Here is a 26,031-nt window from a genome sequence, read left to right on the forward strand (position 1 = left end):
GTCCTTCACATGTTCTCTCACACTCTCTAGGACGTTCTGCCCCTTTTCAGAGAAGTGGGTAGTGGTAGCCGGGCCAACTCGTTTTTCTGGTCTCAGGTCTTGCAGACTGATGGTCATATGATCCATAGACTGATTGTTTCCTTATCTCTTTTTCCTTAACTCTCTTTTCTCCTGAACAGGAGAGACGGATAGTTGTACAATAGATGACCATTCATGGGCTTGTAAGTTCCTAGTTACTAGCCATCAAAGTAGAAGGTGGAAGATTGTCATTGGGGACGATACTGTGCCGATTGATTTTGGTGTTCTTCAAGACTGTGGTCCTGAGCCCTCGCAACCAGTTACTCACTTCCTCTAGGAGTTTGGTTAGTTTAATATGTTTTCATGACTTGGACACCCCCCATATGCTCCAGCATGCGTGGATTTGTTTGCAGCAGCGGTAAATACGAATGTAGAAATAGATCTGTTAGATGCATTTATATTGGGCACTATTGCCACCCTCCCCACCTAGCTTTTCAGCCTGCATGTCTACCAGTGCATCTACCCACAGATGACAACCACTGCAGGATTGTGTATATAACTATTTTACCAGTGTTGTTCCCACCGCTTGCATTCTTCCCATAATCTTTCCCTGCAGTCATCATTTTATATATACACATGACTTCCATCCTATTATGAAACAGATCCTGCCTTCTCCTTCACTCGGGTTACTCGATGTCTGCTCTTTAGTTAGTAATGTTGTATTCGTCTGCGTAGACTAGAGAAACAAATTAATAGACATTCATATGTGTATAATAAATAGCTTTCTATACAAGAGCAGTTGAATAGTGAAAAAAACATCCCAGCCCCATCCAGGTAAGTCCATAAGTCTGATATTAGCCCATATGTCAGATACTAATCAATAAAGTCCTCTTCAGACTCAACTCATGAAACATGCAATGACGCTGAATGCAGGAAGATCACAGGCCAGTGGGTGGAAGGTCTTGTGGATCCATTGGCAGGTGTCTTTACTTGCCTCCTCTGACTTCCGAGCTCTGGCTGCAGCAGACTTGTCATCAGTAATGTTTCACAGAGAGTGAGCATGTGCCCAGCTTCCAATGAGCTATTTATCTCCTTAGTGCCTCCAAAGGAGGTCATCAGGCTGTGATCTGATTGCCAGGCTAAACCCCACCCCTTCACTTTTAAGTCTCAAATTGACACCAGATTATGTAACTACCATAAATGTAGACTTCTTTCCTGTCCCACTTCTGGTAACTTTCAACCATTTTATGTGATAACTTTTTAAATTTTTATATAATAGTGATCTCGTGCAATTATTTGTCATACAAATTATGGGTTGTTTTTATTTTCCCACAGATTCATCATTGTTCTTTAATGTTGCATGATATTTCACTGTGTGTATCATAGTTTCTTTATTATTTCAATTGGTGGACATTTAAGGTGCTTTCTTCTGTTTCCTATTGTGAATAATGTTGCAACAAATTTGAGCATGCTTATGTTTGTGTCCTGGCTCTTATTTTCCTAGGATTTATACCAAGTAGAGGAATTACTATGTCATAGGTTACTTCTATTCCCTGAATTAATTGATGAAGTGGCTGCTTATATCCTCCGTCCATTTTTTCAATTGAATTATTTGCATTTTTCTGGTTGAGGGGTTGAGGTTTTTGTACATTTTAGAGATTAGTTCCTTGCCCCAAATATCATTACATTTTACCCCCGATTAGTGGGTTCGATTTGTACTCTTTTGGTGCAATCTATTGATATATCTAAGTGTCTGAACTTTAGGAGGTCCCAGTTATCTAGTTTATCTTCGCGGCTTGTGTGTTTTCAGTTACGTTTGCTGTCATTGTTGCCATGTATCAACTCTAATCAACTGTTGCCATGGATCTAATCATTGTTGCCATGGATCTAATCGTTGTTGCCATGGATCTAATCATTGTTGCCCTGTATCAACTCTAATCCCAAAAGTTTGTTCCTGTTTTGTCATTGGTGACTTCACATTTAGGTTTTTTTCCATCATGAGTTTATTTTTGTTTGTGGTATAAAATATGGTCCCTGCTGCATTTTTTTCTGAAAATGAATATCAAGTTTTGCCAGCACTATTTCTTAAGGAGACTCTCCCCCAAATATCACTGGTGCTATAGCAAAGTGTGGTAAAGACATCAGAGGTAGCCTGGCTATCAGAAATAATAGCATGTAGAGTCCTAAATCTTGTCTTAAAACAAGCGACCATATAAATGAGGTGTCAGTTCACCACATGGAAGAAGCACACGAGTCTGTGTGATCCCAGGATTGTAAATAATAAAATCCAAGACTGGGAAAGAAAACGGTATTAAAGTTAGAATTTTGAGCATGATTTGCAGAAGGCTATGGATGACAGTGGTTTCCCAAAATCAATTGATAATATTCCCATGTGGATTAAGTCTGTGGTTAATCCCCTGTGACCATTGATTAGAGTTGTAAATGGCCTTGCTATCAGACAAAATGCATTGGAAAGTAGACTAATGCAGATGTAGTTAGTTTAAAATTTAACACCTTATCATTTGCTTTCCTTTTGACTCATTTCAAATTTATTCTAATTTTTAATATTGCCTGCTTTCTTTTCTGTTGAGGTTTTTCTCTGTTTTTTGTTATTGTTTGATTATTTTTAAATGTTTTTTCTTTACATGAAATCCAGGATAAATAAATCTAAAGAGACAGTTTTGGATCACAGTTTTTTAGGGTTCTGGCAGGAGAGTTTGGGGGGGGGATGGGAGCTAATAATGAGTGCACAAAAGAAGAAAATGCTCTAAAATTTAGTGTGGTGATGACCGCACAACTTTTTAATCTGTTTAGATGATTGATTTGTATGTTGTGTGAAATATGTCAATAAAACTGTTAAACTTTTTAAGAGAGACATCTCGTACCCCATTTAATGCCTATGGTCCTTTGTCAAAGTTTATCTATCCACAGATACATGGATTTACTTCTAAAAAATTTGCCTTTATATCTGCATTGACTTTTGGTTGGTGTTAATATATATGCTAATCTACTTTGATGGTATGTCTTTGTGCAGATTCCTTTAATTTCTGTTTATCAGGAATGTCCTCATTTCAGTATCACATTTGCTAGGTATATACCATATATACATGTGGATAAGCTGAGTTTTAAGCACATTTTTATGCAGTTTTTGTGGTAAAATTAGTGCCTCGCCTGATATTTAGGTCAGCTTATACTTGAGTATATACGGTATTTCTTGATTGGCTTTTCTTTTTTCTTTCTTTCAGAATTTATATGTCATCCCAATTGCCATCTTTCTTTCATGATTTCTGCTGAGACATCAGAGCTTAATCTATTGGTTCTTCTTTGTATATAATCTTTCATTTTTCCTAAATTGTTTTCAGGATATTTTCCTTGAGTTTGGTTTTATAAAGTTTGATTATAACATACTGATTGTCCTTTGAGACTGAAAATCATAATTATCTAATACAGTGTTCTGTCCATTTGTCAATTATTTTATTTCAGAGAGGTATTTAATGATGATGGTTCCACAAAGTTATTGTTTCCATATTGAAAGGTTTCACTTATGTACTGATACACCCTCCCCACCCCACCTCCCATGCTTTACTATTTGTTAAGAAACTCTCTAATGTGGTTATTTTATCATCTAGGTCTTTTCCCAAGTAAAACCACTGTTTCTGGAAGAAAGTTCTGATAGGCTAGTTTTTGGTTTGATTTTGATTTTGCTATCTAAGACTGATAATAAATGCTGGCACTTGTTTCATCAGAACAGAAATCTTTTTGTAGATTGCAATTCCCAGTTCCCTTCAAGAAGAAAGCAGGGTTTGCATGCAGTCCTAGCAGTTATCTGTGAAACTTTGGTAGGAAAGCATTTGATATTAATTTCCCATTCAGTTAAAACTTGCTGATGACTTGAAATACTTCCTGGTAGAAATCAAGTAATGCCGCCTTCAATATGGATAACAACTCAATGTAAGGACAACAAAATTCTTTATAATTGGGTCATTAGGTTGCATCATGACAAACAGACAAAAGACTGAAGTTGTCAAGGATTTTCATTTTGCTGTATCCACCATCGATACTCATGGAAGCAGCTGTCATGAGATCAAATGACACATTGCATTTTGTAAATCAAGCACACAAGACCTCTTTAAAAGTGTTAAAAAACAAGGATGTTACTTTGAAGATTAACGCGGACCTTATTCAAGCCATGATATTTCCAATCATCTCATATCCATGTAAAAGTTGGGCACTCTCCACAGGGAAAGAGGGGCCAGATTTAAAGTCAGTGCCAGAGGAATGCAGTGTGCAGGCAAGGGGGAGCAGATGAAGCGCCAAGAAGAGAGGGTGGAGCACATCCTGCCCATCAGGCCTGGAGGACGATGTCCCCCTCTGAACAGCCAATGCACAGAGTGCACCATATGGCTGATCCCTCTACGAGACACGCCGTCCCTTGATGGCCCAGGCCCCTAAGGGGGACAACACTGGAAAGTCAGTGTCGGGACTGGCCCCGCAAACCACTAAAGGCATGCGGCAGAGCAGCTGTGGGAGCAGAGCAGGGAGCCCCCAAGGGAATACGAAGGACATATTTTGGGGCCAGAGCTTGGCACCACATCGGACCTGACTGAAGGACACTCCTAGAGATCAAAAATCAGACCTTGATCTATTTACAGGTTTTTCTTTCTTTTAAAATTTTTTCCTTTTAGTTAATTTTTTCTTCTCTGGGTAATTGGTTTTCTTTTTTGTTGTCATCGCTGTGTTCTCACTCATCGTCTGTCTTGCAATAGCTTGATTTTTGGTGCCTATTATTATCTCTACAGATCTATCTAGATAAGATAGGCTGGATGAATAGTCTGGAGAAGAAAACAACAGGATCAATGGTTCCAGGGGGACATGGGAGAGGGGGAGGCAGGGGTAAGGAGGTGGTGCTGACCAACCCAGGGACAGAGGAGCAACAAGTGATCAAAAGTCAGTGGCAGGGAGGGTGTGAGAGGCCTGGTAGGGATTCAGCAAGGGCAATGTAACTGAGAGAAATTACTGAAACCCAAATGAAAGCTGAGCATGATGTTGGGACAAGAGGAAAGTAAAAGGAAATAGAGATAAGAACGAGGCAACAAAGGGTATTAATAGAGGTCTAAAGACTGGAATGTACATATGTAAATATATTTATATAAGAGTGTGGGGAAACAGATCTATGTGCATATATTTATAAGTTAGTATTAAGGCAGCAGATGGCTATTGGGCCTCCACTCAAGCACTTACTTAATACAAGAACACATTGTTCAATTAAATTGGCATTCCAGGATGCACACCTTCCTGACTGATTGCTGAAGAAAAATGTATGCATAAGCAAATGTGGTGAAGAAAGCTAATGGTGCCCGGCTATCAAAAGATATAGCATCTGGGGTCTTAAAGGCTTGAAGATAAACAAGCAGCTGTCTAGCTGAGAAGCATCAAAGCTCACATGGAAGAAGCACACCAGCCTGTCTGACCACGAGGTGTGGAAGGGATCAGGTATCAAGCATCCACATTGTAAATGTGGATGAATGCAGAATGGAGACTCAAAACTGGACACCCCCTTACTGAAGGGTGGTGGGGAAGAGATGAGCCAGCCAGGATGCAGAGTAGCAACGATGAAACATATAACTTTCCTCTAGTTCTTAAATGCTTCCTCCCCCTCACTATCATGATCCCAATTCTACCTTACAAATCTGGCTAGACCAGAGGATGTACATTGGTACAGATAGCAACTGGAAACACAGGGAATACAGGACAGATGACTCCTTCAGGACCAGTGGTGAGAGTGGTGATGCCTGGAGGGTGAAGGGAATGTGGGGTAGAAAGGGTGAACAGATTATGTATAGCCTCCTGCCTGGGGGATGGGCTGCAGAGAAGAGGGCAGGGGGAGACATCAGACAGTGTAACATATGGCAAAATAATAATAATTTATGAGCTATGAAGGGTTCATGGGGGGGAAGGGGGGAAATTGAGCAGCCGATATTAAGGGCTCAAGTAGAAGGCAAATGTTTTGAGAAGGATAATGGCAACAAATGTATATATGTGCTTGACACAATGGATGTATTTGTGGATTGTGATAAGAATTGTACGAGCCCCCAGTAAAATGATTTTTCAATAAAGTTGGACATTGTATAACAAAGAATGAATTAGAAATGATGTATTTGAATTATGTTGTTAATGAGTAATATTGGTTTTCTTTGAGAAAAGCTAACACCAAGAAAACATTTTAATTAAACTACAGACCTTGGTTATAGTACAGAATGTTCACAGGTGAAAAGATATACGATGTTATAAGTACTTACAAAGTTACAAATCATTTGCTTCCTTAACATTTTTTTCCACAGTTAAGTTGACACATGGAGATTATTGAGTTTGACCATTGGGGGAGTGGGGCAAGAAGGGAAAAATGTGCATTTATCATCAGCTAGATGTGCTCACTGTATGCTCTGTTATTTATATGCGAGGCCCTGGTGCCTGGAAGTGCAGTTGTCAGACTTGATAAGAACTTGACAGCCATGTTTCTGCATGGCAAGTCAGCTTTACCCAGGAGCCACCAGGAGAAAACAGGAAACAGCCAAGGACTCTGCCCTGCAATGTGACACCATCGCAGCTAACCAGCATTGGTTAATGAGCAATATTACAAGTATCAGCGACTGCAGAAAGAACAAACGCACCTGCCTTGGAAGAAGTAGAGCCAAAATCCTCCTTAGAAACAAGCATGGTAAGACTTTGTGTTACCAGAAGAGGCCAGTCCCCGGAGAAGGGCATCACACTTGGTAAGGGAGAGCGGCAACAAAGAGGAGGAAGACTCTCACAGCTGCATCGACTGCACCACTGGGCTCACACATAAGAACAATTGTGAGGACGGTGCAGGACCAGGCAGTGCTTCATTTTGCTGCGCTGGGTCACTGAGTCAGAAACAATAGGCGGCACCTAACAGTGACAACCCACCCAGTTCCTCAACAGTCAAGACTTTGGAGTACACCGTAGCATTGCTCACTCTCGCTCACTTGCCTTCCCTCGCTCTGGATATTCCAACTGGCAACCTGCCTTGCATCCACCCGACTCAGTTCACTTTTCTTGATATAAGTTTGTAATTTTTAAAAAGGAAATGAAAATTTATGGGGAAATATATCCATCCTTCTTTCTGCTCAAAAGCTCCTCAACCTTACTGCACTCTACTAACACCTAACTCATGCGATCAAGCAAGGGTTCTTCTGTTTATGCCTTTTGGCTGCCATAGCATCCATGGATAATGTCTTCTTGCAGCAGTGACTGTCCCGCCGCAATCCCTAGTACGCAGCCTCTCTGTGTATTACAGTCGCACCTGAGGGAAGAGCTGTCTCCTTGTTCTCCCTTATACCCCCCGGCTTGGGTTTGTTCACGTACATTCATCAATGTGCTACGTGAACTCCAAATTAGGTGATATTTTACAGAAAGGTAATCATGACTCTGAAGTTCTAGTGCAGCAGTTCTCAACCTGTGTGTTGCAACCCTTTGGGGGTCGAATGGCCCTTTCAGAAGGGTCACCTGAGTGATGGTCCTTAGGAATCGAGACACCACTCCTCTATCTGCTCCCAGGCTGGTCCGCCTACATGCAGATACTGTTACCCATGCTACGCCATGCTTCAAGACAAAATTTCATTTATATCTCATTAGAAATAAATATTTCACAACATACAATTACATATTGCTTTGTGAGTAATAATGATGCTTTAATTATGTTCAATTTGTAACGATGAACATTTATCCTGCATGTCAGATATTTACATTACGATTCATAACAGTAGCAAAATTATAGTTACGAAGTAGCAACAAAAATAATTTTATGGTTGGGAGTCACCATAGCATGAGGAACTGCCTTAAAGGGTCATGGCATTGGGAAGGTTGAGAACCAATGGTCTAGTGTTTTCACATTATCAGTTTCAAAGTACAGAGACTAGCTTTTTAGTGTGTGTGTGTGTGTGTGTGTGTGTAGGGGGAGTGTTTGTTGCTATTTCCGTGATGATGAGTGTCTTATCAAAACACTTTGATGCTTCAAAGATGTTGGCATGATGGAAGCCTGGTCTTTATGTAATTAGTTAGTAAATATTTCTAAGAATACCTACCACGGAAATAGTACTTTGATGTTAAAATATAATTTGAGAGTTTCCTGTTAGCATTTTACAAGTTGGCTGAGAAAACCAGGCATGCACATCTGCAAATCTACTGAAGGACCCGAGTAAGGGGATTGTGAGACGAGCTGTGGTAACCTGCATTAGAGATGCGCATGAAAATTGATGACTTCCGAAGGAGGAAGCCATCACTCTCTGGTTATAATTGGCCTACACTGAAAATTCCTATGAATTAGAAAGACAATTATAGGGCAACTATTTCAGTGGGACAGGAATGGCAATGATTAGGTCAATGTGGACATATTGTGTATTCTATAGACTGATTAGTAAAAGAGTAACAACTGTGGTTAGAAAGCAATATTTTAAAAAGCAATATAAATTAGGTAGCTTGTCAAAGACTCTCAATGTTAAAATGAAGATTTTCCTGAAAGAGATATAGATTTAATATGTTCCAAAATGGCTAGTACATTGAAGTTAAAGCAATAGCTTAGGGAAAAGGAAGAAGGCTGGTTAGGGCGTCCTACAGGACCCCAGAGGACTGCCAGCCAGGATGTAGAGTTGTGGAGTTTGACTGGTGAAGAAGGCACAATGAAGAGCGAGGACTTGGCATCTGTTGGGTGAGCTGTTCGGATCAAAAGCGTACTGCTGGTTAAAAAAACCATTGTGTACCAGACCCGTTTTACACCATCCTAATGCTCTAAAAAGAGGAAGTAGGACTATGTGTCAAAGCCCAGAGCTAGGAATAATTTTTCAAACAAGGAATTGCTTGTTACTCTGGCCAGATGTCTGATACTTTGGGTTGCCCACGTCTTACAGGTCTGCAGTCTGGCTTGAGCATCGCATTGCTATCTCCATGCTCTCTTCCTAGTCAGAACATCGTAGTGTTGCCTCCAGGCGCTTATTGACCAATTTATTTTTCTCAGTTAATCTCACTCTACAAATGAGGAAACTTGGATATCAAGCTTAGTAAAGCAGAAGGGCATTATTAGAGAAAGGCCCCAGAGAAGATGGATTGATCCAATGGCTGCACCAGTGAGCTCACACACATTGTGAGAATGGTCCACGGCCAGGCAGTGTTTTGTTCTGTTGTACATAGGTCACTATCAGTCAGAACCAACTCAGTGACATTTAACAACAACAACAACAACAAATACTTATTATTAAAGTATGTGCAAGACCCAGAGAATAAATAATAAAATGTTTTCTGATGAGTGTGTCACTAAAGCTATCTATTTGCAGTTGTTTTACACAAAGAAGCAAGCGGTGAATCATTTTTATTTACAGGGGACCTTTTAACCTGTATCCAGCCTTCCATTAGGTGGTTGTGTCTTCTCCAGCAGATGACCTTGAGTTTGTGACATTTAGAAACATCAAGAGTTCATTTTACTCTCCACTAGGGGGCAGTGATCCACCACTGTATTTTTCCCCTTCATCTCAGCAAAGTATGTGAAAAAGAACATTAACCTCAGATTATTTTTTACTAGATATTAATGATGGCATTAATGTTCTTAGAGCTGTAACATGTCTGTAAAAGTTTTCTGAAGTTTATAACATGAATTTTGTATAGCAAATGTGATATGGATATGCGATCATAGATACTTAGATAGCTACGGATTCTTTACTCCAGCACATTTTTACTTGTTTATGGTGTTTTGTTTGAAGTTTCGTGGAATTTACAGCATAATTTTCACATTAGTTCAACAAAACATGGACTTGGAAAGGAAAGCCATCTAGTGAATGGTAATGCATGAATAGTTTCAAACTGTCAATGACTGGAATTTCCAGATAGTTCTATGGCTCATGGAATTGGGTAAGGAATTTGGTGAGACAATGAAATGTTTATACTTCAAAGGGAGCTGTGGATCTTCTGAACCATCTAAATCCCAAGTATATGTATGTTTTTAACTTTATAGTTCTCTTTTCAATGGAGTGCATTGTATTCTTCAACAGCTATCTCTATGGAGGATAACTATCTCTAAAACATTTCCTTTCGGGTTGTCTATAAAAATCTGGAGAACAATGACACCATGGTACTTCCCTTTATTCTTTGAGACTCGAACATCCCACCATAAAATCATTTTCACTGATTTAATTCCAACCTTAAAGTTGTGCATGATAATCACGGGATTCAGTATTTACAATACACATTTTACAAAACCCTTCAAGTTTAAGGACACTGGCAATAGCATCTCCAAAAGTTAACCGTTAAGTGGAAGAGATAATAAATAAGGCATTTTGATGACACGGTTCATATATAAAATTGACCATTTGAGTACTTGGTTTCTGCAAATGCAGATGGGTGTTGGAATGGAGAGAAAAATGCTGTATGGTGATACTTCTGTCAGGTACTATCTTTGGAAAAATTAGGAAATCTTCCATCTTCCCTATATTCGCAAAAAAGCTTGCCAATAATACAGAAGCTCCATACGAATTTTTGCATTAAAATTCAGTCATCTGTTGAAGAGAACTAGTATCATCAAAAGCTGCCCTAGGCCCAAGCTGAGGTCTTTTCAACAGGCTAATGTGCATGTGAACGTTAGACATTGCATAAGGAACACCTAAGAAAACGGTGTGTCTGACTCGTGGTGCTGGCAAAGGACATTGAGAGTACGAAAGGACAACCAAGTCTGCCTCGGAACAAATGGAACCGAGCGCGCCTTAGAGGCAAGGGTTTCGTGAGACTGCGTCTTACATACTTAAGACATGTTAACAGGAGCGAGCAGTCCCTGTGGAAGGGCATCATGCTTGGAAAAGTAGGGGGCCAGTGAAGGAGAGAAGGGCACATTGGTGGCAACAAGGGACTCCAGCACAGGAAGCAAGGGGGCTGTGGCACAGGACTGAGTGCTGTTTCATGCTGTTGTGCATAGGCTGCCATGGGTCGGAACCGACCCAGTGGCGCCTAACAACGCCATCAGCATTTCAGATAGTTAATATGATGATTTGTGTGCTCAGCTGATGTTTTCTGTCTGTATGGAAAGTGTTGGCAAAAGAGATTTCCCTTTTATTTGGGAGGCCGGACTTCAGGTTAGTGATTCATGTCTGAGATCTTAGCACATGCCATCTAGATAAAGGTGAGATGAACGGGCGCCTGGTTGAGGTGGAATCAGAAATCCAGGATATCTACAACACACAAACAGGCTGTGGTCACTGAGCAATGACAAGAAACTCCTTCCAAATTTGAATTCTCTTGAATCCTGGGCCAGGATGTGAGTAGTCTTGCCCTCAGAGGAAAGTACGTTGGCAAGTAGATTACTGCAGAAATATGTTTTTAGCCTATTATTGTTTGTTTTCCTTTTGACCCATTTTTAAGTTGTTCTGCATGGTCGGCAGTTCAAAACCACTGGCACCTCCATGGGAGAAAGTCTGGCTTTTAACTTCTACCAACAGTTAACAGTCTTGGAAACCCACATGGCAGTCTGTATGAGTCAGCAGTGAATTTGATTTTTTTGGTTTTAATTTCCATTATCTTCTACTTTCTCTTGGGTTGAGGTTTTTCTGTGTTTTATTTTGTTGTCAATGTGGGTTTTTATTTGTATGATTAAATTTACATGAAATGACACCCCCCCCAACACACACACACAAGCAAATCCATTGCCATCAAATCCATTCTGACATATTGTGATACTATGATTCTATAGGACAGGTAGAACAGTCCCTCTGAGTTTCTAAGACTGTCTCTATCACTTCATGGGAGTATAAAGCCCCATCTTTCTCCCTCGCAGGGTCCAGTGGTTTTGAACTGCTGACCTTATGGTTAGCAACCCACTGATAACCACTATGCCACTGGGGCTTCGTATATGTAATCCAGGTTTGGTAAATCTATAGAGACAGTAACTCGATTAACATTTCCTTAGTCCTGTTAAGGGAGATTGAGGAGTACTGGGGAGTTAATCATATAGTGGAACTCCAGTAGTCAAGGTCAACTACATCAGTACTCAAGAGAATCGGATTTCCATGTGAAATGTTGAGAACATTTTGCATCAGATCGCGAACAAAACATCAGAATCTGACCTGACACATGTGATTTTTATAAACAAAAACAGTTCGTGTTTCGGTCACTCAGTGTTAGTTGGCATTGTTAGTACACATTGTTTAAAACTTTTGTGGCTGTGTTTCAAAATTTTCTTAATTTTTGTGGCCTTTTGTACTGTTTTTAGATTTTAAAAAAACATGCACCCTAAGAAAGAGTTTTTTGAAAAGAATCATCATGATAAGGAGCTGGTTAACCGTGTGATCGATATTGTGGATGATAATTCAGTAAACCCTTTTAGAAAACAGTTAAGGAAACACCAACAGCAGACCACATTCGACTGTTTTCCTTAGAGAAAGCCAGCCAGATCCTAGTGAAAAAAGGTAACGAAGGTAAAAAACTGAAAAGCAGCTTCCAGTTGATTTTATGGAAGGGGATTCCCCTCCCAAGCAATGACTCTGTCTCCATCCCTCCTCTCCACATCCATGTCCACAGATACAGATCCTCATCAATCTCAAGCTATGGGCCACACTTTAGATGTTAAAATTTTTTAAAATTTAAAATGTGTTATTTAACTCTGAACTTATTTACTTTGAAATTTCTGTGGCATGTTTTGTATAAAAAGGCAAGGTTAGAGTAAAAACTTGGTGGTTGCGAATGAATTAATCTGTTTTCAGTTATTGCTTAAGGGAAAAAATGATTCAGAACTCGACTGCATCGCATCTCGACGCTCCTATAATGGATTTGCGTCCAGGTCCGCGGTTCTGTAATCGGAACAGAAATGAAGAAAATGTTCTAATGTTGATTGGATGGTGATTGAACAACTTTAATATATTTAAACCATTGAATTGTCAGTAAAACTGTTTTTAAAATGTATCCATAAAACTACCTGCTTAAGAGATTATTAATATTTTCTATTAAAGTAATGATTTCTCTCATTTCTTTCTTTTTTAGGATGAGCTTAAGCTACAGGAGCGTCTCGGGCAAGGCACTGACATTATTGCTGCCTTAATCAAAGAAAGAAATCCCGGACTCGCTGGTCAGCTTCTGGTGGCATGAAGCGCCAGCAGAGAGTACCCTATGATTTCTAAAGTAGTCCCCTGGATACCTCATTTTATTCCCATCTTGCATGCAGTAGCATGTTCATGGTGCCTTTTTGTCAGAGACTGTGTTGGATGCCATACTCAGTGCGTCCACGTTGTGTCTGTGAGGTAAAGAACTGCTGTTGTCTGTGTGAAATGCAATTCTCTGAACCACAAAAGACTAACTAAGTGGAAAATAACAGCGTTGGCCTGAAGAGTCTTTTCACCAAGTCTCAAAAAGTTAAATAGAAATAATAATACACAAGAAGTTCTTCTAAAGAATAAAAATTTAATAACTTCAATTGCTATCTTTATATATTAATTAATTAATCACATTATAATGAAGATAATGCATAAGATTCAGTGTTACTGTTTTTTTCCAAAAGCCTTTTCTGTCATCTGGTGCTGTTCATATCACATTGTAAGTTTCATACCTCAGACCTAAAGCTGACAATAAGAAATGCCACTCTCTAGTTCAAACATTTTTGCCATCAGTGTTACGTCATCTTAAGATCATTAAGAGAATTGTAATCTCCTTTTGTTCCTCTATTGTTTTTAAACTGTATGTTTGATTTGGATTCTCGGATATAACTTTCACTACAAAATTTTCTGTATAAGTTTAAAAGAGGGTAGTAAGCTATTCAAAAAAGAGATGTTGTTTTATTCTATGTCTGTTAGTCTTCTTTTTTAAAAGCAGGGCATTCACTACACATCATCAGATTCAATGAGTTATTCTTTAATATAGAAACTGCTGCCCTTTAAAATCAAGTTCTTATTCTTTCATATTTTCACTGGACATGCATCTTAAATATTACTATCATTCACTTATCTTACATCTTATAGTTATTTGCATCCAGGCACGAATAATGACATCTATTAACATATACACAATTAATTAAAAAAATCAGATCCTAACAGGACATAGAATTTACTTGGAAACAGTGAAAGTTGGTTGAAATGCTTTATGTTACGCAATGAGAAATCTTTCTTCTTAACATGCTGGATGATGCATCTACTTGCAGTAGAGTAAATTGTATTTGAAATAATCACTGCAATTTGTTCTCTTGGGTGGAATGTGGTATTCAAATGTAGACTTACATTTAATTCTTGGGCTTGAATTTTCTTTCTCTTCTCATCTTTCCACACTCTCTTCCCTCTGCCTCCTCCCCTGGCCTCCCATACCCTTCTCTTTTTCTCTAGTTCTTTCTCCCCACTGTTAAAAAGTACTAATTGCATCAGTTAATTCCTAATCTTGAGGGGGACAATACAGGGTTTGAATATCTATATCCCTATTAAGGTGCTCAGCTAAGGCCTGCAAAATCTATGCCACTCCTCCGTTGACATCTTCCAGAAAAAAATATTATAAAACTCGAATGTCTTAGAAAGCAGAAGGAGAAATGTAATCAACACTATCAGGAGACAATAAGTGCTTCTAAAGAGGACATTAGATCTGTATAAAGCACAGCAAAACCACTGTCCTCTGATGATCGAGTTAACTTAGATTTTAACTTAAAAATACAGCATTGAACTGCTAACTGCAAGGTTCTTGGTTCAAACCCATCAACTTCTCTTCAGGAAAAGAGGAGGCTATTTGTTCCTGTAAAGAACTACAGCTTCAGAAACACAATGAGTTAGAATTGCCTTGATGGCAGTGAGTTTTGGGATACCAGCCAAGAATTTATCCTGGGGAGTTAGTATGACTTTATCCTGCACAATTGGAAACATTCACCACAATTCGATTTAGTTAATAAATACACACTACACACACACACACACACACACACACACACACACACACACACACACACCCATATCCTCATCTGGTTGGTGTGGACATTGGAGCTCAAGAAACTGCTCTCTTTTCCAAAAGTATACGACTACAGAGCGAAAGGCAGAGCGTACGGGCAAGGACTCTGTTAACGAATTGAGAGGCGGCCTCCGTGTCCACAAATGACCAGTGGCCAAGGGCATACAGAAGAGAGTAGCTGGAAAGCAGCCAGAGACCTGCAATGGGTAATTGAAAAATGAGCAAAGAGCTCGATCTCCAGCGGCCATATCAAACTTCACCTTTCTAGCTGCATTTATAGTCGACAGAAATTGTAGCTTGAAATGATGAAAGTGGAAAGAATTATTGGCCCAAAAGTTAAGATAAATTAGTTTTTCTTATTAAGAGATTGGAGGCAACTTTACAGTTACATTTGAATCACAGCTTTTATCATTTAATTACTTTGATAAAAACTATCACCACTGTATTTTTTAATTCCTTAAACATAATAGTAATTATATCTAAATTTGCTTTCTCTCTGTAAGATTGTGGAAAGGCAAACTTTCTTTCTAAATGTATGCTACTTGAACCAAATTGACACTTAGCCATTTTAACGATTTAATGTAGTTTGATCAGTGGTTGCACTGATGACTTATTCAGTAAACTATTATTTTTTATAAAAGTACTACAGTTTGAAAGATGCTTTTATTTCATCTACAGATAAGGTATTCATTTACAGATAAGAGTCACGCCCTTGTATACCACCCAGAGCGTTCCTTAGTGCAGTGACTTGAGTCCATTTACATTATTTTAACATGAAAACCCTCTTTTCCATGCTAGCTTATTATAACTAACAGTGTGTTACACATTAATACAGCAGTCTTTTTATAAAAATCAAATTATAGTAAAACACACTCATGAAAATCTCTGTATTCCACTTTATTTTTTATTTAAATTTTAAAACGAATTATACATTCATGTAACCACAAATAATATTTTAACTAAAAAATTGTTAGAAATGTGATAAAAAAGGAATAACCATACTAACAGTATTTCAAGGGATCTTGGGTAGGGTGCAGGAGGGAGGGGATGAAGGGGAGCTGATACAAAGAGTGCAAGAAGAAAGGCAATGTTTTGCAAGTGCGGGGGCAGCACTTTTACAATTCTGCCTGAGTGAATGAAACTAGGGATTGTTTTAATATCGGTAAAGCTCCCAATAAAGTGTGGGGGGGGGTATTTTAAGAATTTAATTTAAAAATCATTGGACTGAATGAAACTATGTAAATCATTTCTGTATTCAGTTAGTATGGTTTAAAATGTGTGCATTACAAGTGGATATACAGGTGCTATCTTGCTTGGTGACTTTATGTGTCTTGTACATTTTCACTGTTAAAGTTGGGAAAACTTAAATGAATGGATTTTTAAATTAAACGGGACAAACTACTATTAAAGATTATAAATATGTTCTCTTAACAAAAGGCATACATGATTAACAAATGACTATATAAATTAGATATTTTACACTTTAATGACAGATTTAATGTATGTTTAGTAAACGAGTATTAGCTTCTCTCGAGACACATTTTGAGTCTCCCTCAGACCCGGGGACCCATCAATCAGCAGTCTCTCCGACAATGTTCTGTTTCCTTGGTTTAGGCTTTCAGGATTTGAAAATGCTTCAAGCTCTGCATAAGGTTTTCAGTGGCTTCTCCTCCGGCGTGAGGAGCTGAGTCCTTCTCTCTTGTTCGGAAGCTCAGATGTAACCTGTTCACTTTGAGTGACGCTGCTGGTATTTGACACACTAGTGACATCGTTTCCAACATCACAGCAACACACAAACCACCAAAGCACCATAAATTGATGGAATGACACAGTGGCTTCATCACTGGGCTCAGGCATCCTAACAACTGTGAGCATGGCCCAATATGGTGCGATGTTTCCCTCAGTGGTGCACAGGGTCACGGTGGGTTGGAGCTGACTCTTTGGCACCAAACAACAACATGCATGTATGTCACCAAATAGATGTTTGCGTTATTAGGATAAATGCTTACACATGACATCTAGGTCATCTTCACTTATGCATTTTCTTATTTCATACTAACATAGTCACAATCGAATAGAAAAATACAGGATTTATTATTTTTAAAATAACAACATGATACTTTATCCTATAAACAATGAATTAGCAGTGTTGGTCTTATATATGTTATAAAATATATTAAAATTGTCTAAAACCAAGAGTCTTAGAATTTTTTTTCCTTCCCTTTATTTGTAGCATATTTCCCAGGAATTATGTTGGATACATCGACTACAAAAGCTATTACTAGCAATTGTAAAATTAGGTTCGATCTAACTGAATTATGGATGGTTATAATATCTGTAAGAGCTACCAATAGAATGATTAATGGGGTGGGGGGAAGCTATTACTTAAGCACACAGGAAGAGTATTATGACTACTTAACAATACCTTCCTGAGGGTGATGGTTTATTTGTTGCTCAGAAATACTCTTTCCTTCCACCTGTTGCCAGGAGATGAATATTTGCCTACCCTTTGACTTGGTGGTTTGTCCTGTGGCCTCCTAGATCACTGGAGTGGGTCAGACGTGTCAGTGTGACAGAGCAGAGATTAGGCCTTACGAGACTGATCATTTCTGTTTGCTGTCTCACTTCTACATCCTCCGTGGGGGAAGATTGTGCCCAGGCTCTGTCAAGAAGGAAGGCAGAGCCTAGACCAGCTATCCTCCAGCTAACTTGCAAATGAATGACTAAACCCAGAGGATCAGCAGAGCTTCCCAGCCCAGTTCAGCTGGTCTCTTCCCAGGCAAGTGAGCTAAAGGAACACTCGTAAGTTGTTGGTTGGTTGTTATTATGGCTATTGTTTTGTTTGTTAGTGAAGTGTTAATGCTTTTAATTCCATAATAATTACTCACTAAGGAAAGAAAGAGCTGTGGTAACGTTTTATTTATTTGCACACCCCCCACCCTCGGAAAGTCCAGGATGTATTTAGAAATACAGGTCTTTCTGAGGCAGAATGCATAGAGAATTTCCTTTCAGGACAGTAATCCCCAACCAGGGGAAGTTCTGGAGATGCCTCTTTTCTTATTCGGTTATTCTGAGAGGAGGAAAAAACGACTTGAACATTTTACAGAAGTTGCCAAAAGAAGTGAAACTCTCTTGGATATTAAATGATACTGAGTGTAAACATAGGTATTTGAAAAAGTGGAAACTCCTATAATATAAGGTTATTCTGAAGAGTAAAAAAAGCTATGTATATTGGCACAAGTAAAAACCACTGAGATGAGTGTTTACAATATAATAAAACTTAAGTGAGTATTAGCCATTTTAATTAGGAGTTTCCATTTTTTCAAAACCATTTTATTAGGAGTTAATGCAGGTATAACATTCCATTATCTAATCCTATCAAGCAGTATTGTAGAAGCACTACCAAAATCAGTTTCAAAACATTCTTTCCTTCTTGAACTCCTTGACTTCAGCTCCCTTTTACGCTCTTCACTACCACCGTGGCCCCCAGAAACCTTTATTATGCTTGCTGTCCCTGTAGATTCATCATCTGGCTTTCTCACACTGAAAAACATATAACACAATTTCAAGAGGATCACCCCAGGTGACCTAACACATCTGAGCTAAACCCCAATATGAACAAGCCAAAAACAAAAATACAAAAAAATAGAAACTAGAGCAGGTCTCGTGTGCGGCGAATGGGCAATCAAATGACAAGGTTTGACCATTCAAGCCAGGTTTATAATTTTGATCTTCTGTACGCATCTCCCCACGCACACTGTTAGTAACCGCTTTCCTCGCATCCCTCTGTTCTAGACAGAGGGAGATCACTGGAGGCTTGATTCCTGTGTACGTCCCACAAATGTACGTTGGGCTCCCATTGGCATCCATTACCTTCTGCAAACCAGATTCTCACAATTTAGAACCTGATACTATTCCCTCCTTTGGCTTCAGATTCTATGATTCACAATCCTTTGATCACTGATATTGTTGTGCTCTTTCCATGTGGACTTAGTCGACGTCTCATTTAGATGGTTGCTTATTTGGAAGCAAGCCTTTAAGACCCCAGACACTATTTTACTGACAACTGGCACCATCTAACTTCTTCACCACACTTCGCTATAGCACCTGTATTTCTGCGCCCTTCCTGAGGGTGAGTATCAACAGGGCCATGATGTAAGAACGAATTGTTCTTAAACTGGAACTAGGATCTGGTGCAACCCCAAAACCTATTCTTGGATCTATGCTTTGTTTCTTCTTCTTCTTTTTTTTTCAATCTGCCTTTGGCTCCCTTTCAAACCCTCCTTGTTGATGTGTGGTAGAGAGTCTTAATCATCATCCCCCTGGGGCAAGAAGATCTTCCATTAACATTGTTATTGATTAGCCCCTGGTACTAATATTTGAAGGCCCTATTGAGAGAGGGGTGTTGGGCCAATGCAGGCTAACTCCCTATCTCAGTACCTGAATTATTCACTTGTACAGAATCATTCCTTTCATGGCTGGATGCTATTTATACAAAAAAAAAAGGGAGTCAATTGTCAGGGAAAATTTACAATAACATTCACTGAGAGTATCAGTCCCAGGTTTGCTGAATAATGTATACCTTAAGACAACCTGTAGGGCATTGATGTAGCAAGATCATGATTGTCTGCCTACCAGCAGTTCAACAACCTTGGTACAGCTGTCTTCAGCTTCCTCAGACACCATGAATTTTCAGTCTTAAGTCCTCAGCTTACAAGTGTGTCTGAAGCATCGGATCTCACAGAAGCAGCCTCTGGGGCATGCTGTTACCCTGAAGATCCAGTATTCAAGGGCCCAGCATTCCACGGCACCCAGCCTGGGTCCCCAGGATGTGCCCACGAGCCTGGGGAAATCTGGCCCATTTGGTGCATACCACCAGGTGTGTATAGTAGTCTTACGCCATTTATCAGATGATGAAATCATGGCCTGGACATTTTGAATAACTTATTCAAAATCACCATAGCAGAAAATAAAAATTGGGATTCAAACTCTGCTATCTAGATCTAGAGCATACAAATAAATAAAGACACATACACCGACTGTCATGTTAATTCCAACTCACAATGATCCTACAAGGTTTCCAAGACTCCAGTCTTTCTGTGACCAGATTCCATATCGTTCCTCCATGGAACAGGTGGTGGGTTTGAATCAGGGATACTGCTGCTAGCCATGTGACTTTTACTCGCTGTCCCACTAGGAATCCTTAAATTGAAATAGGATAAAACACAGCGTATTTTACAATTTCTTAAAACATGACCCTTAAAAGAATCTCAATTTTTTTCTAATGTTACATGAGGAGGGTAATGAAGAATGCCCATTAGCTTCTGGTGCTTCTGTTTTATTTATTCTTCCCCCCCCCCCCCACACTCTTCCTAATCCCAGCGGACACACACACACACACACACCATTGTGGATCATCCTTGGATCTTAATGTCTAAGAAGTAAAAAGGGGAAACCAATTACAAGGATCTACATATAACCCCCTCCCTAGGTGACGGACAACAGAAAAGTGGGTATAGGGTGATATATAATGTAAGATATGACAAAATAATAATTTATAGAGTATCAAGGGTTCATGAGGGAGTGGGGGCAGGAAGGAGAGGGAAAACAAGAGGAGCTGACACCAAGGACTCAAGTGGAAAGCAAATGTTTTGAGAATGATGAGGGCAGCAAATGTACAAATGTGCTTGACACAACGGATGGATGGATGGATGGTGATAAGAGTGGTATGAGCCCCTAATAAAGTGATTAAAAATAAGTTCAAATACTGATTTCAATGCATCATTATTGTTAATGTTTTCTCTTTAAACATTAAAGTTGTTATTATAAAGTATTCCTCAAGAATTTGTGATCAGGCATACTGGGTTCTGAAATGTGGACGATGGAAAGAGTCAGAGCATAGTACTTAAAGTTGCATCTAGCCATATGCCCTGCATCACAGCAAGACATGGAAAGAGAAGTTGAAATTCAGTCACCCTATTTACATAAAAGGATGGTCTGTCCAATGCCCAAGCAGGAACAATTATGAAGTCTCCTCTTGTTGGGAGACTTTCCCAAGCACACATGTTCACCAACATTTGCTTGATAAGGACCGTTCGTGGGTGAATGGCGGCACCTAGTTTGATGAGCGAGGTCAGGAACGAGACGTTCATTTCCCTTCCTACCTGAAACTCTGGAACATTGGCTGGGAAAATGTTTTGTTTTGTTTATTATTTTTTAATATATCTGTGAAGCGGAAATACATTATGTCAATTAATTCTTTACTTAGGATACTACCAAATAATCTGAACTGTTGTTAAAGCATCTGGATTTAGTTGACAGGCTTGAGGAAGCATAGCTTTTCATTGCAATGTTTTCTTCTAGTCTTACCTTGATTAGTCTCTGGGTCTCTGCGAAATAGGTCTGGATCAATCTCAGATAGGACACCTGTGAAATGGCAAATGAGCAGGTAAAAGGTTCATGATCAGCCAGCACAATGGAAGCCAAGCTGAGTAATGAAATCTAGATGTCCTCATCTGCATTTTAACACTGGAGACACTTCTGGGTGACAATGGGAGACTGGGTGATAAATGGAAGCCCTGGGATACAATGGTGGAGGTGTCCGCATCTTAACCCAAAATGCCCATCTTTTGAATTCGTCAACTGCTCCTTGAGAGAAAAACATGGTCGTCTGCTTTCGTGGAGATTTACGGCTCTGAAAACCCCGCCGGCAGTTAGGCTCTCCTCCAGGGATGGGTTCTGTTGGACGGACTGCATGGCAGTGGGTTGGGGTTTTGGGTCAGATCATAAATAGAAAGGAGTGTTCTTAAGGTGTAAAATATTTGGTATAAATCTACCTCCAGAGTGATACCTGAATGCACCTCTTGTTCTTTTTCTCATAATTGCAGTTAAGACCCAGAGGCAAAAGCTTCAACTAGGCAATGCTAATGATCTCAGTGGTGCTTTGATTGTCCACGGGGAGCCTAATTCGGTAAGACTTTCCACGAGTCTGCAGACTGTCATAATTGGGTTATTGGATAAGGTTTGGCAAAGCATCGAGTGGAATCAGTGCAGGAGGTTTCTGGAGCCGTGCCATTTTGAAGCTATCCTCTATGTTCTTTGTTCTACCTCATTCTAAAAAGAACTATTGAAATGGGTTGGTTAATTGGTATGTGAGGTTTGGGGTGTTTTTAATTTTTTAAAAAAATTCCCCTTCTCTGTTTCTCTTTACATCTGAGTTAACTTGGTTGAAAGCAAGCTCTTCAGTCTCATAGGATAACAAAATATCCCATTGAGAAGCAGGAAATACATGATAAAATCTGCCTGTGACTATTTTTTTCAATAGTTTAGAGGAATTTTTCCCCATTGCAGATGTGTTTTTAAGATCCCGTTAAGTTCATAGTTTTCCTTTTCTAGTTTGAATAGAAATCCATTCTCTTTAATCCCATCTGAGGGTTTTTTTCCCAAAACGTTGTTGAACTGCCCAGCTCAGGAATTCAGTTGCCTGCGTTACTGAATGGAGCTATGTGTGACCTGATAGTCAAAGAATGCTATTCAAAGACATTTCCGCCTGTTTGTTACTGTTCAGATAATTCTGGAAAGAAGCCAGATTATGTAAACAAATTAAGAGCTTTGAGAATTCCAGTGGGAATATTCATAAAGTCTACCATAAATCAAGAATTTAAGGGGGGAAATGTAGTATAAGATAACAGGGAGAAAGAAGCAGCTATAAACCAAACATTTTTGACTGGTTTGGTTATTAAAATATTTGGATTAATCAAGAGGTTATGCATAGACACTACTCCTTTTCATGCGTAGATGCTGCCTAATTGGAATTTTATTTTTGTTAACTTTTAATTATTATTTAATAGCCAACAACCCTCAAAATCTTAAACACTCATATTTATGTCCCACAAAATATTGTATATAAGAATGATTCTCTTCGTATATCTACATATATCAATATTATAGATTGAAACATCTCTCTCTCTTCCCCATGCCCCTCCAAGAAATGTGAGTTATAATTGTAACCTCCTTTATGTGTGGATGCAATCCCACATAAGAATCTGGATTTCTTTGTTATGTTAGTAGTGAGGCCATGTTAGGGTATCCTATATTGTAAAAGTACTCACTTCTCATATATAAGAAATCAACTTGACACATAGAATCAAATGCAAATGGAGGGGACAATACATGCTCCTGGAGATTACCTAGAAATCAAGGTCTGCCTGGACAATAGCACCTAAGCTGATCTTCCTCCAGAAAGAGCAGGGTGTGCCATCTTCCGGCTCCTCGCTTCCTAATCTGCAATCAGATATGGTTCTGCTTTTCAAAACCACCCATTAGGAATATTTCTGTTACAGCAGCACTGACAAACGAAGACAGTCAATGAATGAGTGAAAGACAGTTTGATACAAGGGCGTTTCCCCTCTTAGATTTTTTGGATACATTTTCACTCTTACAACAATGGTCAATCTCAACATGAATTGAAAGCCATGTCAGAACAGCTAAAGAGTAAATAGCATAACATTATTCTCTTTTTTGACTGCCTTTGACCCAGACTTAAAACTCAAAATCAAAATTACTTTTAAAGAAGGACAGACCCAAAACTGAATTTCAAAACTAGAATGTTTTCATAAGTGTCCATTTCATTTCCTGTACAGGGAAGGAAGGAGAGAGAATGACAGGGGCAAGGGATAAAGAGAATAAAGGAAATGTTATGATGGTAAATCAGTGAGTCTCCCTACATGATCATGGGAAGATTGTTGATAGTATATTTCCAGTTGGTTCCAATGCACAGTGACTCGAGGCATAACAGAACAAAACACTCCAGATTCTGCCCCCTTCTCCCATTTGCTGCTGTTTGAGCCCATTGTTGCGCCTCTGTATCACTCCATCTCATCCATCTCATTGAGGACTTGCCTCTTTTTTTTTATTATTTTTTTATTTTAACAATTTATTAGGGCTCATACAACTCTTATCACAGTCCATACATATACATACATCAATTGTATTAAGCACATCTGTACATTCTTTGCCCTAATCATTTTCTTTTTTTTCTTTTCTTTTTTTTACATTTTATTAGGGACTCATACAACTCTTACCACAATCCATACATATACATACATCAATTGTATAAAGCACATCCATACATTCCCTGCCCCAATCATTCTCAAGGCATTTGCTCTCCACTTAAGCCCCTTGCATCAGGTCCTCTTTTTTTCCCCCCTCCCTCTCTTTTTTGTTATCCTATGCTTTACAAAACCTGTTGTCCAAAGTATGTGAAACACAGTCTCACTATCTCCCTATCTTTACTTCTAAGTAGCATCTGGCTACCCTTCTCCCAAGTCAGATTTATTTGATCGATTGTTCTTTCAACAGTCCATAGTACTTTCAATATTTCTTCACCAGGACTGTAATTCAAATGCATTGATTTTTGTTCAGGCTTCCTTATTCAGTGCCGAACTTGAACATGTCTACGAGATGACTGAAAATACTATGGCTTGGGTCAGGGCACCTCAGTCCTCAGAGTGACATCTTTGCCCTTCACAACTTGACAGAGGTCTGGTGAAGCAGATTTAGCCAGGGCACCACCCAGTTGCACGCCTTGATTGATGCCTCCATAAGCACAGATAGCGTGTACATGTAGAGGAAATCCCTGACAACTGCAGCCTTTTCCTCACTGGCCATGGTGTTATCGCTTGGCCTGGTTGCATGGATTTTGTTTCCTTTACATTTGGCTCCAATCCATACTGGAGGCTATAGTTCTTGATCTTCATCCGCAAGCGCTTCATGTCATCCCTGCTTTCAGCGAGAAAGGTTTCAATATCTGCATATTTCAGGTTGTTAATAAGCCTTCCTCCCATCCTGTAGACATTATTCTTTATATAGACCTACTTCTCAGATTTTTTGCTCAGCATATGGATTAAATAAGTATGGCAAAAATATAGAACCTCAACACACAACCTTTCTTGATTTAAGCCATACAGTATTCCCTTATTCTGTTTGAACGAGCACCTCTTGATCCATGTACAATTTCTGCCTGAGTATAATGAAGTGTTTTGGAATTCCTATTCCCCCCCTCAGTTCTGTTCATAGTTTGTAATGATCCACACGGTTTAATTCCTTTCCATTCGCAATAAAACACAAATAAACATATTTCTGGTATTCTCTGCATTGAGCGGAGATCCAGCTGATATCAGTAATGGTGCCCTAAGGTCCACGTCATCTTCCGAATCTGGCTTGAATCTGGCAATGCCCTGTCAATGTACTGCTGCAGCTGCTGGACAATCTTGTACTGTACATATACAAAGAAGCAGAACAAGAGTATACTGCAGGTCTGTTTTTCTGTTGTTGTTGTTTTTTAATCAAAAATGGTGTGTCAGGTTGAATCCTTTCACTCTAATTATTTAACTTGTATAATGAACAAGTAATCTGAGAATTTGGATTATAAGAAGATTTGGAATCAAGATTGGATGAAGGCTCATAAAGATTGAGACGTGAAGATGACACCACCTTTCTTACTGAACATGAAGAGGACTTGAATGACTTACTGATGAGGCCCTAAGGCCATCGCCTTCAGTGAATTACAACGGAATATAAAGAACACAGATCTTCACAACTGGTCCAAGAGAAAGCATCATGATAAATGGAGAAAAGTTTGAAGGGTTTCATTTTACATAGATTTATAATTAACACTCGTAGAAGCTACAGTCAAGAAATCAAATGACATTTTGCATTAGACAAATCTGTTGCAAAAGGCCTATGTAAATTTTTCAAGAGCAAACAGCAAAGATGTCACTCTGAGGACTAAGTTGTGCCTGATCCAAGAAGTTATGGTATTTTCAATCTCTTCGTATGAATATAACTGTTGAAACATGACTAAGGAAGACCAGAAAATGAGTGATGTTTTACTTCATTAATCTTGTTAGACCTCAGTATGTTCATTTGTATAATTAAGATTGTTCGATGCATGAAAGCCAAGATAGAAAACCTGTCAGAAACAGTAATGGGAGTAATGATTTCCTGAGGATTCGGGAAGAAAGGAGTGGCGGGGTGGGAAGA

General features: G+C 39.2%; 1 protein-coding gene across 1 annotated transcript in view; it reads left to right on the forward strand.

Moving 5' to 3' along the window:
• Positions 1 to 17,137, forward strand: part of CRPPA (CDP-L-ribitol pyrophosphorylase A) — a 304,763-nt gene extending 287,626 nt beyond the window's left edge. Inside the window, exon 10 of the mRNA XM_075558343.1 lies at positions 13,054 to 17,137. Within this exon, the coding sequence (XP_075414458.1) occupies positions 13,054 to 13,158 (105 nt within the window). The 3' untranslated portion in view covers positions 13,159 to 17,137. The remainder of the gene's footprint in view (positions 1 to 13,053) is intronic.
• Positions 17,138 to 26,031: the final 8,894 nt, after the last annotated feature.

Source organism: Tenrec ecaudatus, chromosome 9, assembly GCF_050624435.1.
Source record: "Tenrec ecaudatus isolate mTenEca1 chromosome 9, mTenEca1.hap1, whole genome shotgun sequence".
Lineage (NCBI taxonomy): Eukaryota > Metazoa > Chordata > Mammalia > Afrosoricida > Tenrecidae > Tenrec > Tenrec ecaudatus.